This window comes from Parus major, chromosome 2 (genome assembly GCF_001522545.3).
Source record: "Parus major isolate Abel chromosome 2, Parus_major1.1, whole genome shotgun sequence".
NCBI lineage: Eukaryota > Metazoa > Chordata > Aves > Passeriformes > Paridae > Parus > Parus major.
In genome coordinates this window covers 90,429,049-90,444,208 of record NC_031769.1, presented here as the reverse complement: position 1 = coordinate 90,444,208, position 15,160 = coordinate 90,429,049, and the positions used below count along the sequence as shown (strand labels likewise).

Below are 15,160 nucleotides of genomic sequence, written 5' to 3'. Positions count from 1 at the left end.
CCAGATCTACAAGTGCAGAAAGACTAGGCAGTCTTTTACTGAAGCTGAATCAGGATTTATTTTCCAAACCCAAAACCAGGTCTCAGTGTATATAGCAAACATATATATATATATATGTACACACACACACACACACACATACATATATACATATTTATATATATCTCATCTATACCATCTTTCCTGTCATAAATGAAGCTGACCAAGGCAATATTCCAAAGATTATTAGTATTACAAAAAACAGCTCTAGCTCATTTGTCTCTCTCCTGGAAAGAGCAAGCCAGCTTCAGTACTATGGCATTTTATGAAATGTGAAGTATCATGCTAGAATTCATGAGCACTAATACCATTTTGTTTTCCCTTGTATTCGACAATTTAATCTTGAATACACATCTTGAATATTAGTGCTAAGCTGCTTTACTGCCTGAGATGTCTTCATGCTGGTACCCTGTAATAAAACCTTGTGCAATTAAGACATATTTCAACATTAAATGGATTCCAGCTGGAAGACAAGAAAAGGGAGAGTGTTTTTTTCCCTGATTGGTGATGTTCAAGCACTGTTAGTCTGAGATGCTGTTCCCTCCCTGGATACAAAAATGTACCATTTGCAGGTCTCTCAAACACCTTCATGCACTGTGTCTGCAGCCGCAAAACTGCCACCAGCCCAGATCCCAGTAAACCTTATTCCACACTGGTGGCCACTGCCAGGACAAAGGTTTTGGAAAACAAAACCCCATCAGCATATAGGACTTCTATTAATTGCCTAAAAATCCCTTAAAGCCTTATGGAGCTGTCTGAAGAAGCCCTTTCCTTCATGATATCTCTGCCATTTCTGAGAGCCACACAGAGCCTGGAAAGCTGGGGTGTAATATAACCATGTATCTTGAGCAGGAAATTTGGTACATCTGCTTCTGCATTATGGATTGTCTTTAAAGGCTTCTTGTTTCTTGATAATTTGTTTTGAACTTTGACAATAATTAATATTTTCCATTCATTTCCCCCTGGGTGTATGTAAGAGATCAAATGTCACAGTGAGGTCAGAAGATCTGACTGGCTTAAGTGCCCAGTTCACATTTAGGTCCAAGGTTAGCACCGATGGAAATAACTGCATGTAACACTTTATGAACAAGGAGAACACACAGAAAAAAATCCCAGGGTTGAATAATCAGTATTTATTTTGCATTCCTGTTTGGTTTTTGAGTTGTTTTGTTGGCAGGATAAAACTAATCAAGGCTCTTTGTTTAAAAAATATTAGCTAAAGATTTTCCAGTACAACTCTCTGTTGTTTTCTGCTACTACTTTGCAACTGCAGATGGTTTGTTCTTTACAGACATGTATCAAACACATTATTACTGGAGCAGATAATCATGTACTTTTAACATTTCTTCCCTGTTGTTCAGTGATATTGTTAAGGAAAACATTACATACCCAACATTCTCTGCATCTTCATCACACTCAGCCCTGTATTTGCAAACTCCACATTTTGAGTGTTTTCTCTGAACTTCTGTCCCAGAGCCTTCATACTCTGAAAAAAAAAAAAAAAGAAAATTGACATCATGACTTTCAAATTAAATTCTGTTTTTGCTTACCTAAATCCATTTGCCTCCAGGAATACTGTCAACATACAGCTATCATATACTGAAGCTATTAACCTTAATAGTGCTCCCTTTTTGAAAATCAGTCAATTGGAGGTTGGTAGAACTGTACCAGTGATAGAAAAGCATCCCTGAAAACACTAATGCTTCATTGATTGGCTCTTCCTTTATTCTTGTTTCAGTCATTTTTATTTATTCCCGCTTCACCAGGCACATAACTGGCATTGACATGTATCCCAGTCACATTTACTCTTAATTGCCACTGTTAATGTATAAACCCAGTCCCTTTAGATGTCCTTGAATATTAGGTACTGGGGATTTAAATACTATTTTCAGTGACAGTCTTTAATTACAGATATCCTTATGCAAGGTTACTGCTTGCTTTTTTTCCCCTTTTTGATTCCTCAATATGAGATTAGACTGTGCTCATATGTCACATATGCTGTGGTGTATTTTCCAGACTACTTTGTTTAGTTCTATTGGAATAAAAGAAAAAAGTCATCCTAACAAGAATCTGGTAGAAATGCTATGTATCCTAAAAAGTAAAGTCAACATCTCAAATATTCTGATCCTAAAAACATCAACAATAATTTTACTGTTGACAAGGATATCAAAAGTCTTCACCAAGTACAAGAGAAATAAATTATACTCTTACTGTTTCACTAACGTTAGCCACTCTCAATTTTGATTTTTAACAAAGTGATGAAGGAGAGCTAGGTATTTAAAAGGAAGGAAAAGAACCACAGAAATCTGCAGAGGGAGTCGAGATCCACTTAAAGTATCACAGTATCATGGTGGTGCACAGCTGACTGCACAAGGCTGCCGGATGGATGGAGATCAAAGTGATTCCATTCCTTTCCTCATAGCAGCTTTATGTGCTGTAGCAACAGTAAATCAAACACCACCAGTGAAACAGCTGAATTTACATTCTGTAAGTACAAACTGGAAAAAGAAATCCACAACAGCTCTTGCTAATTTCCCCAGATCTTGGCTACAAGGAATCTCTCCCTCTGGCCTCTGACCTGTGGGGCTGTGATTTCATGAAGAATAGTGCAGGTGAGACCTGCAAGCTAACCGTCCTCTGTCTAAAGCATGCTGTGCATTTTCCAGAGATTAATACCTATCAAACAAAATTCCTGCTGCACAAATTCTATCACCACTCTTATCAAGTTGCAGTAGAGGTCATCTGCTGCTTTTATCGTTACAAAGGCACATCTTATTTGATTTCTCCTTCTTTTCAGGTGCCACATTCCTATGCCTACGTTTGGCATTTTAAAATGTCCTTTAGTGTCAGATTTCACTTTTCCATGCTAATAAATGATCCCCTACAGTTTGAATAAGTTAAACATATGGCACTGCTTTCATTCATGGTACTTGCACTTCCTTTTCTGTCCTTATGACCCTTGATGCCCTTTGCCAGCAAGTTGACACCTTCTGGAGTTACAGGTACAAGAACTGGACATATTGTTCCAGAAAAGTTGTCATCAAAGCCAAATACCATTTGTAACATTCTTCACTTTAAATATCCAACAGTCATATTACTTTTTGACCATTTTTCTGCACTGACAATCATATTTACTTTATTATCCACTTTATTCCCCAATGAATACTTTTCAGGGTCAACAGTCTGCAGGTGAGCTGTTTTCCTGACATCAAGGAAACATTACCTAGGTCCTGGACTCACCACAGATAACTGTCCTCAGACATTAAAATCCTGCCTGCTTATGCATCCTGTTAGCTCAGTGACCTGCTCTCTGTCATCCACACCAAATCATTGCTGACTGATTTGCTCCCAGGTCACCAGTGGAAGGGGTCACAAGGCCAAGAACAGTCTCTAGAAACACACTCCTTTTCTACCAACTCCTTAACATTTAATGATCTATTGATTTGCAGTACTTTTTCACGTTAGATGTGCACTGTGTGGATGCTGTGCTCTCTAGTTCCTTACACTTCTGGGAGATTAAAGATCACATTTCACTGAGAAAGGCTGTGGCTCTGTGGTGGTACACTTAAATAAAATGTTCTCCTGTACAAATGCCTTTCTTGAAAAAATCAGTTTAAAAAATGGTAATTTTCTCAGTAAAGGTTTTCCATGAACTCATAGTGACTGGCATTAATATTTTTCCCCCTCACTTAATTTTGTACTCAGTTGATTTTTCCACCTTCTATTTTACTGCTGTGCTTTTCATAGGTGCCAGAATGAGAGGCTGTTGTCTCCCAGTCATGACATTTATTTTTTCTGAAAATATTTGTATATTATTTATTATTATTCTACTGAAGAAAAAGAGACAAAAAGTCATCAACAGCCTAGAGAATTCTTTACCACACGTTTTTAAAGCTTTCAGGTGCAAACCTGCTCATTACGAATCACTTATTCAATATTTGGTGCTTGATATCCTTCTATGGTACCACTAGCATGGAAAATATTTTATCATACCCCATTTATACTATCTGACTAGACTAGAAATGCAACCAGAACGTTTTACTGAGCACTGTTACTGCACTATTGACATTTCAGCTTTGCAATGGAACAAAAGAAGTAACACAAGCATATGCAATACACACACTCTTCCTCTTCAGCTGTAGTTCTGCTCCTTATGAATGTCCCAATACTTTTTCATTTTCAGAATCATAGCCCACAACTACTTGTTCATTGCTTCTATATACTATTTGATGTAAAATTCTCTCTGTGTCCTTCTCCCCCTTCTTAAAATTGTTTTCTCTACCTTTTAAAATTAAGTTTGTTTTTAAAAAAGTGTGACTTTTGTTTTTTTCATGATCAGAACTTGATGGACAGCATGTATATTGGTCACCTACAATACTCAGAAGCATCTTTCACTGCTAGCAGTGTTATATTCTAGTAGTAACAGTATTATACACTGCACATAATATAGACTGATGTCCTGTGGTTGTTTAGGAATGGTACCCCCCATTCAGCATCTCCAACAAAAATCTCCAAATCATGTGCTGCTCTCTGGCTCTGCTTTCCCTTCCCCTTTGCCCCATGCGGTGGGATGGAGAGGTAAATTGGAGGTATAAAAGGTAAAACTCACTGGTCAAGGCAAGAAAAATTTACTGGAGAAAGCAATGAGATAAGAAAATGAACAGTAACAGCAACAATATTAATAACAAAAGTTCACAGAAGAGAGAGTGATTCACATGCTAAAATCCTCACTGCAGAGCCCAACCCAACTGCAGCCAAGCTGCCCTGACCAGAAAAGAGTAATTCCTTCCAGAAAAAGACTGCCTTTCTCCTGCCCCCAGGAATGATGTGAAGTGGTATAGAATAATTTCTGGGTCCTGCTCATGCCCCCTCCTGGCTACTGCAAAAATGAACGTTGTTCTGGCTGGAGACTAGAATACAAGTCCTTCAAGAAAACACGGTTTTCTCACCAATACAGAGTAGATGAATATTGTTTTTCAACCTGAATTGGTAGCAGACCTGTACACCTGTATCCTGTTAAAATATGTTAACCCATTAATATTTGAGAGCATATTTCTCTGGTGTAAACATCTCCAAATAGGCAATATATCCCTGCACATATTGCCTCTCCCCTCTCCTTTCTCCCCCACATTTGATTGTTCCTACATAGGTTGTAGGCATTAATTTTAATATTCCAATCAATTGGATCTTCCCAGCAGGTTTCAGTAATAACAATTAGGTCAAAATATGCTCCCAAATGAGCAATTCAGGCACCTCTTGTTTATTATGCAAGCTTCTAATATTGATGTATAGATGATTACAGAATTTCTTCTTCTTGGTTTTGTTGGTATCTTGATTAATTCTGTTCTTGACATATTAATTTGATGTCGAGTGAAAGTTAATTTTCCCTCTCTTTTCAGCTTCCATACATGTTTCAGGGCAGAGCCTCATTAATGCTCTGTCCTTCAAAAGAAACAAGGCATAAAGACAAGATCAGTGACTCCCAGTTGTCTCTCTGAGCCATGCTCCCTAACACTTCTCCTCGAGTCATTATTCCTCTGCAGAAGACGGCCAGTTATATCTTAGGAGCTGCAGGGTAGGAGCCTGCCAATGGTCAGCAGCTCTAGAGGAATTGGGCAGCAGTAAATTGCTTCCCTCAGCAACTCATTTGTGTGCTCCTACAATAGTAATGTGGCTGGGTTTCTGCTGAGGGCTTTCAATCAGGCTTAAAGCAAAAACATCCATCTGTGTCAAGGTGAAGTTTGGTCTGCCCTCAGGCATAGCTTGGAAAGGGAGCTATGCTGTGTATTTGTATTTATCACTGTTCCCAGTGGGGAAGAGGGGGGAGCTGCAACTCCTCAGTAGCCATGTATAGATAGAATTCATAGATAGAATTCATTGATAGAATGTCTAGGAAAGCCCCTCTGAAAACCACTTCCTAACTGGTTTGGGATCATAATGATTTTTACTCTATCTTATGGGATCAACTAATCTGAAAAAGATTTCTGACTGTGATTCCCTCAGTACAGCTAGCACTGGAAATTCGTCTCAAAATACCACAGTCTACAGAACTGCACATTAAGGACTGCAATTCACTCCAGAGCTTAGTGACTTATCCTACATTCCATTAGCTTTTAGGGCAACTTTAATGACGCACTTAGTTAAAAAGGAGATTGTTCCCATAATTTGAAACAAAGCTGAAAATCCTCTTTTTTTGTCTGTAAGTATATATTTAAAGCAAGTGCAACACTACCCTTAGCTCTCCCAAAGTTTTGGCAAGTAATGCCTTTGAATTCTCTTGACCGTGCTGCTGGATCGTGCGCAAAGGCAATATTTGGCAGTGTGCAAAGTCCTGCTTTCTTATCCAACCACACAGCTGGCTTAGAAGCAGAGCCTGGCTTGGTACATCAGAGATCTATATGTGGCTTTCCATGTGCAGTGTGCACCACACACTGCTGCTTCAAGCACGCCTCAGAAAAGGCACCAGCCTTTGGAATTGGATTTTGCAAGAACGGGCATTACAGGCCTGACGGGAGAGTGCTGGGTCTGCTTATGACTGAGGTGCCTGCAGGAGGGGACTTTGAAGATTGGTTCCCTAATCACAGCCCAGCCAAAGTGATTGGCTTGCCCAGTGTTTATGACAATCACAATGTGTACTCTTATAAGCTAAGGAGGTGAGGACGTGCACTGTAAGGCTCCCTACCACCACTGCCCTTGTGAGGTGTTAGGGATTCCACATGCCTGAGAACTGGAACTTCTGGTTTGCTTCTGTGCATATGACACCGTGGAAAATGGTAGGAAAAGCTGGCATATTGCAAGACTGGATCAGCTTTCACACTGCAGAAACCTCCAGTTAGAGAGCTCGAGTACCCATTCACTACGGTGCCCCGCTTCAAATGCAAATCCTTTTTCTCCAAAGGAGGACACAACAGCTTCAGAGTAAGCACCAGGGGAAATAAGCATGACTAGATGATGGTAGAAAACAAAGGACGTGAAAGTCACCAGATGCCAAGGGAGGTGTCCCACAACCTCATGAACATACTGGATGCCTTTCTGCAGGCCCTGTGCAGGGTATGTAAGACAAATCTGTCCTCATTTGCTACATATCCCGTGCAAGAAGGAAAAGGAGCTGGTCTTTATGTGCCTCTGGCTCCAGCATCCTTCCAAGCATGCTCCAGCATCCCCGAAAAACCTGCTTAGAATAAGTATCCACCAACAGAATGCCTGAACATTTAGGGCCTTTGCCTCTGCCTTTATGAACATTTGCTGTAAAACAAACAATTCTTGATTTTTTTATTTCAGTGTTAATTTTACCTCCATAGAGTAGGATCTTGACAGCAATAAATAGGGCTATTTGAAGCTAAAGTGATATGCAGTGACAAGCTACGTGATGGAATCTGCACTCAAATCTTTCTAAGACACACACCATTATAGGAATAGCTAAAAGACCTGATGCTACCTCCTATCCAGGGTGCTAATCACCATCAAGTTTCTGCAAGTCATATTAAAACACATTAAAAAAAATCAGTGGCACTATTACAAATTAAAATAGAAAATATTCAAGGCTCTAAATTGTGTGTGTTTATTCCACCCTGACTGTGTGACAATTACTGGATAAGTGTTGTCCCCAGTGAGGGGAAGGAACAGATGGCAGCCTGCTAAAAAGCACATACTGTATATCAATTTATTAATTACTAAATGCAATCTGCTAGACGTTCATCACAAGATACTTCAGCTATTAAATTTCAGAGGGATTAGAAATTCAAAACAAATTATTTTAATAATAATTAACTTAGCTATATGTATTGCAAGCATGTTATTTCCTTAGTTTAAAAGCCTGAAATGATTGGGTGCCATCTGTCTAACTACCATTACAACTTTTTTAATATCAAAAGGGCATTTTGCTCAGGTACACAGACAAACACTGAACAAAATGAATTAAAAATTAATGTTATGGGCATAGTAGGACACTTAGAAATCTCGCCCTTGTTGGTTGATTACTAGTGCAGAGAACCTGTCTCTTCTAGGAGAGTGATTTGTTTCTGAGAGGCTGGCTTGAAAAGCCTTTACCATTTGTTAGCTCTTTCATGGTGTATGTAACAAATGCTGATGGTTTTCAACGCATTCTTGCAAAGGCCTTACTCTATCACAAAGTCAACACCACAGCTGTGAGCTGGCAATCTACTTTTTTATGTGCATGTGACAGCCTCAGAACAATTTTCTGTGCCCCAATCTGCTAGCTGTGGAAATACATCCAGCAGGTCAAATAGTGTTGCAATTTACAACTGGCAGAGATGAACACAAGTCTGAGCCTGTACCTCCTCCAGTTCTGCCTCAAAGTCTAACAAAATATTGATTAGACAAAGGGCCTAATTTTATGACTGCATTCTTCAGACCACAGAAATTGTAGACTGATTCATGTGAAAATACAGAAAGAAGCCCGGTCTTAGATGCAAAGTTAAAGGATCCCACCATCCTCATGACCCCATGACCTAGCCATGACCCCAGCTAGGCAACTCTTTAAAAATCTGAGTCTCTGCTCTCTGACATTGCCTTCTAGGGGTGAAACATAATGGCAGAGTATTGAGATTTTTGAAATTTCTCTCATTTCTGAATTGACAATCATATCCTCCTCCTAGAAGTGGTTCAGGATACCCATTGCCACAAGTGACCAACTGCTTGGTTTCATAACTACAATTTTTATTACGCTAATTGAAGTTTCAGACTTCTGAAATTAGAAAAATGGGTCATTTTATTACAGCTCAATGCTAACAGAGCATAGAAAATGGAAATAGCTCATTCAGAATGTCAGAGGGCAACTAGACAATTGTGTCATCCTTAAAAATTATATGGCTTCACCTCATTCAGGCATACTGAAAAAATTCTCCCACTCTTAATTCTTTTCCTAAAATCTAGTATCTTTGTAACAGTAAAGATGATTTGTGGAGAACGTTAACCAGCACTTCCATGGTCTTTAGGCATTTTTTTCTTGTAGCACATGATAACTACTAAGGAAAGATATTGTCTGAAATGATGTTTGAGGAAGAGGACTTTTGTGGACTTTTTCTTGCTTCTAAAGCTACTTTTTTTTCTTTTTTTTTTAATGTAGAAACATCATTATTTTTAATGCATTAACATCATACAGTTTGGGAGTAGGAGGTAGAATCTGCATGAAGTCAATTTTCAGAATCATTAATGAGATTATTCTGCAATGAAATGCAGAAAATGAAAAAGAAAAGTGTGAATCAGTAGCACAAATCTTAGCTAAACATGAGGCCAACAGCTAATTTCAGCAGTGGAGTCTGTCTCAGGCAGAGCTATGGCAACTGAAGAGCACGACTCGGATGCTTTCCCAGTACTTTCTTTCAAAGTTAAAAATCCACCAGCAAACAGAGCATCTGCACAGCATTTGCAATGCCTCCTGAGTGCACACAAGCAGCTGTCCTCATCCATTCCATGTGTGCAAGCATCACTGGTGCATACACAACCACGCTAATTGCATGTTTGAGAAACACAACAAACACTGATTCTGTGATTAACATCAGGAATGCAGACCCTAGGAAGAAAACACAAGTCTCTAAGCTAGTATGTTTGCTTGCTTACTGCTTCTCTCTCACTTATTCTTGCATTTTTCCACTTCCACTGAACTTCCTCGTGCTTCCAAGCAGCAGCTGTACCTGTCCCACAGGGCACAGAGATTTCCCAGGGAATTAGGTTCCCATTTCCTTATCCAAGAGTACGAGATTAAACCCTCTGCCTGGGTTCCTATCATTTCTTCTTCTTTGGATTCCAAACAATGCATCTCCACCCTCAATAGGTCCAACACTCTTCTAGAAGTCTGGTTTTGCTTCTGAATTCCCTTAACTTGTAGTAAGACTTTTCAGGTTTTAATGTTTTCATGTAACACTTTTACAGCTACTTGAATTATGAAAAAAAAACAAATTCCAATTACAAAATGTCCTTGACTTTTTAGCCAGACTAGAGTTCAATAACCAAAGCAGCAGTGGATTCCATTTTTTTGAAGGATTGCTTTCAGACACAGAAAATGGCTCAACATGCTGAAGACTAACCAGCTGTCCCACAAAAGTATTACCCAGTGCCCAGTTTAGCAAGGAAGGTGCACCTGCAAGGAAGGGACAGGAATAATTCCATGTGTCACAAAGAGCCTAGATGTAAGAAAAGTTGAGCAGGATTTTCAATGTCTCGTTATTTAATTTTCCATTTCCTTAACCTAAAATTAAGAACTAAACCCAACTGTTTTCATACAGAACAGAAGAAGGAACATTTCACTTGGCCCAAAGGCACTCAGAAGAAACCTCAGTAAATGAAGGCCTAATGTCACAAAACTGCTGGAGGACAGAGTGGGTACATTGTTCTTTCTTACCCAGGCAGTGCAGAAACTCACCTGCGGCCAAAGGAACCAGATTCAATTCTTTCTGCCTGAAGTGAACTGAACCTACATATTCCACCTCCCAAGACAATGCACCAGCTACTTCTGCAAGGTACTGAGGGACCATCAAACCTCTTAAACCAATGGCATTCTATTTTACATAAATAATTCAAATGCAGTGGCATGCTGAGCCCCAGCTAACAAAGCATTTCCATAGCACGAATTTTTCCTCCCACTCTTTGTCCTAGGCTCAATTAAAGTTTCAAGTAAGAACAAAAAGAACAGCAATGACAAAGTGGGTCTCTCTTGCCCCCACAGGTTTTGGGTTCAGCCTCCTGCTCCAAATCAAGGAACAGGTATATTTGAACAAGGACCTTTCACCTCTTCAGTGAGCAGCCAACAAAACAGCATGTTCTGGCCTACGTTTTTCCAAACTGCTCTTAAAGTTACCCAAAGAATCCTGACATCTATCAGTCAGCTGCCAGTCCCTGCCAGATCAACACAGTAACATTTACAAGGGACTTTAACCGGGATTCTTGTATGCAGTTAGAAAATACTGAAAATAAACCTCAAACCCAACTAATCTCAACAGCATTCAAACTTTTCTAAAACTGTTCTAAAAATAAAAGTGAAACATGGACTAAATTACTGTTATCTGTCTCCTGCTGCATAACATTATCAAGGCCAGAAAAAAAAAGCCTGGCTTGCAGGGACAGTCATAGTGGTATAACAGGCTGGCTAACAAAGGGGGAAGGAGAAGCAAACAGAGCTGAGGGAAAAGTGTAAAGCATCAGAAAAGTCACCTGTGGAGGTAAGAAGAGGAAGTGTTTGAGCAGAAAATTGTTCCTTCAGACACTGCTCCAAAGGAAACACAGGTGAGAATGGCCCTGTGCTAGCAGCAGCCCAGGAATTTACTGCAGCTTATTAAGGGGGGGGCAAAACACCCCCCTTCACCCCTCTACAGGAAGAAAGAGTGAGCTAGCTCCTGGTTTTTGAAAAATTAACTGTTACATTTAGCTAAATTGATTTACATTTAGTGATGCCATAGATGGTTTTCCACAAAAATACATTTTCATGTAGTTATACAAGATTTATGGTACTTTAAAACTCAGTCCCATCAGTATGAAATGAAACACCTTCTTAATACTGCCAAAGCCTAAAAGCAAAACAGTTTTTGTATATATCTGTGTCTCATATTTTTCATTCTATATGTATTCTTGTTACTAGTATCAAGAATAGAATTAAGATTTTTTTTTTTAATTTAATCCTTGGAAGAGGATTAAGATGTGTTGAAAGATGGGAACACTTCTACTACCACCAGCTGTGTTACATCTCCTCTTTGAATATACAGCTTTGAACAAAAAATACTTTAGTAAAATACTTTATATAAATCAATATCATAATGCAATTGTTCTATATCTTAGGCAACAAGCTTGACCAAATGTAAGGTAACAGCTAAATGTTTTAGACATTAAGGAAATAAATGCAGGGGGAAAAAATGGCAAGTAATTTATTGTGAATGGTCATTTTCTGGAGAGAAATACAGGTGAAATAGGGATCTAAATATTGCACTACATTTCTGGTAACTAATGAAAAATTATATAGGTCAAATCTGAAAAAACAATATTGCTGAAATGTACACTACAACCTATTCCTCTACCAGTACTGTTCTGAGATGGGCCAGTTACACTGCAACCTTAAAGCTTATTTTAAGTGCCATAATTTTACCTCAGTTCATGTGCTATAGAGTAGCCACATGTATAACACATGTACAAAACTGGCACACATTAGTTTAAAAGAAAGACCAAAACAAAAGATAAGTGGAGTTTGGTACTCACCTCCTTCTCCTGACCCAGAGCCATTATCTGAAAAAGAAGCAGAGGGGGAGAAAAAAAAGAAAGAAACCAAATGAAAATATTGCTCTAAGAGCAGCTGTTTGTCCAGGAACTTGTCACTGTAAAACATTACACAGATGTTACATTTCATGAGCCAGCTGTAAAAACAAACATCCCACATAACGTCCTTTAATATGGTTTGTCCAAACTCACTGTGCCCTAGTCTCTCTCTTCCGTGTCGAGATGTTACTCAAGGAACAGCATTATTCAATATTGAAACCAAATATCTTTCTTAGTCTTTTTTCAACTGTTTGAGACTAAAATTTGTTAAATCCAAAAGACATGAAGAGAACAAAGTCTGATTTTGGAATGTTTATTTCTGTTTACCCTCTAGCCTTGGGAGTGGTACTTCAAGGAGTACTTCAATACATAAGTCACCTGACTGCAAAAGTACCTCCAGAAGACAACCAGTCCTCCAAGTAAAGTTGATTTAAATCATCTAATGGCAAAATAGCTTCTGTCAGTTGAGTCAATCATTTTGTATAAAGATGCTCTAATGGCATTGTTATTTTACTGACATTTGACTGACTTGGATTAGCATCTGGTGAGTGACAGCTTTCAACTGGATCCCATTTGCCTTAGCAGTTCAAGTGTCAGCAGGACTTGAGCTTCTTCACCACCCCCGGCCAAGTAACTCTGCTTCAGATCATTATGGATCTGTTTAGGGATTTGCATGTGCATCCCAGTGGGCAGCACTCTGCACAGGCTTCAGTTAGCACAGTGCTAAAGACAAGCCCTTAAACACATGAGCTGAGTCACAGAACTTCTGTCTTTCTTGCTCAAAGGAGGAGAAGAGGAGAGACTGGAATGGCAACTACTGTCAGTGAATTGTTTCCCATTCCCATTAGATTAGCTTCTCTAGAAGCTGAGGAGAGGAGCACAGCACGCATTCTGCTCATCCCACACCTCTCCTTTCATGCCTGCTTTGGTGATGGAGAAGGCAGCTGAATTTATTTGCTAAAAACTGAAAGAAGAAGGAGGCCAGACAGAGGAGTGGGAATCTTCCACACATGAGATTGTTGTTCACATCAGAGGAAAAACCAAACCCTCAGTTTGCTCAGTTCCCTCCCCTGCTTTTCTTTAAGGATCTGTATTTCTAAGAATAATTCCCTTTAGTGCGTGGATGAAAGTGTGAAATTCCACGTTACTGGGTCACTTCATACATTAAAAATAATCTTCTGTCACGTGGAGTATCAGGAATAGAGATTTGTTTTTCTTTCGCCTTAATTTTCCTCTCTTTCCCCCTATACTGCTATTTGGTGCCTAACAGACTGAGCTCATAACCTTACAGAAATTAATGCAAAAACCAGAAGGTTCCTTTTTCTGTCCATAGTGACCCACTTTACTGATGAAGAAGGCAATCCCATAAAAAATGACATTGTTGAGTCACTGAGAAATATGCCTTATGATGCAGAATCGCTTCATTGAGAAATTTGAAGGAGCATAATTTACTTATATGGGTTAATATATAGGATTATTTGTGGTGGTCAAATTGTGTCATAAGCTGTTTTGGGAGAGAGGAAGCTGACATACAAATATGAGGAAGTTCACCATGTAATACATATGAAAGACAAAGGGAAAAGTGTCTCAAAGAAGCTTGACTTTCTCTGTGACTTTATTTCCAGCTCTCAGTCTCTGACTGTTTTCCTTTCCCCTGAGGAGAGAAATGCTGCTCTGCTCCAGCATGAGGGGCTCTGGCTAAATCCTGTGTATGTGGGACAGGTACCACACATGGAAAGCACCCTGTAAATCATGGAGCTGATGCTCACACCATCCCTCTCAATAGATCATTGGCTTGATGTACATGAAGTCCACCTGGCAGGACATCACAGCAGCAGGATAGATTCATTCTTTGCTACTTCTCTGGACTTTCAGTTCTCAAAAGGGATTAAAAAAAAAAAAAGTGTCATCCTCTATAACACTGTATCATTTTCAACTTTTTTCTGAGAGCTATGCTAGGACTCTGGTCTCCAGGGTAACCATGCTAAACTAAGCTGGTGTTCCTGCTTTTTTTTTCTTTTCCTGAGCCTTGGCTTGATTTTCCCAGGCAGCTTCTGGTTAAAAGAGTAGCATTTTTTTTTTTTCCAGCTTACTTGGACAAGCAACCCTGCTCTTTTCAGGCCCTTAATGAATTCAGGGTTTTCAAAAGTTGTCTCCATGCACCAAGATCTGTCAAGAAAGATGCGCAAAGAAGTGAAGATGTTGGGCACAAACAGCATTCCCCCAGCCACTGGTCAGTAATTAGAGGAGTGAATGACTTCTATCTTTACTTAAGCCACCCTTTTCCAAATAGGTGCCTTTTCCTTCAAGATGTTCAAGGCCAGGCTGGATGGAGCTCTGAACAACTTGGTGTAGTGTAAGATATCTCTACCCAGGGCTATGAGGAAGGAACTGGATTATCTTTAAAGTCTCTTCCAAATGAAAGCATTCCATGATTCTATAAAAATATGCTAATACACAAATATACAGGCTTCTGCTGTGAGCTGCTTTTATCCATAAGGAGTTTCTGAATAAAATACACAAAGAAGGACTTGGATCAGACACAGCATCTGAAAGCTGTAAGCACTCAGCTACAGTCAGAATCCTTTCTTGTTCTTTCTGAACAGGAGCCATTTCTGTACTGTGGGTCTGCTTTGGTGCAGAGGCAGAAAAAATTCCCCAAAACCAAAACCACTTGTAGCCTCTCTCATTCAGGAGGGATGGCTTTTAACTCCAAGTAGCATGAAGATTGAAGCCATCTCTTCCCCTTTTAGAACAGTCCACTGACAAATTTTAAGCGAGCAGACCCTTCCATAAGCCACTCCTAAAAGAATAATTCCAGTGCTTGTTTCTAGTTCTGCAAATAGCTTCACTCTCA

The 15,160-nt window shown here is 39.4% G+C and overlaps 1 protein-coding gene across 1 annotated transcript in view; it reads right to left on the bottom strand.

Annotated features, from left to right (window-relative positions):
* TMEFF1 (transmembrane protein with EGF like and two follistatin like domains 1) overlaps window positions 1–15,160 on the bottom strand; it is a 112,742-nt gene that overhangs the window by 23,778 nt on the left and 73,804 nt on the right. The window contains exons 4-5 of the mRNA XM_015619212.3: window positions 12,247–12,273; window positions 1,429–1,525 (exon numbers count right to left, since the gene is read on the bottom strand). Coding sequence (XP_015474698.1) covers window positions 1,429–1,525; window positions 12,247–12,273 — 124 coding nt within the window. The remainder of the gene's footprint in view (window positions 1–1,428; window positions 1,526–12,246; window positions 12,274–15,160) is intronic.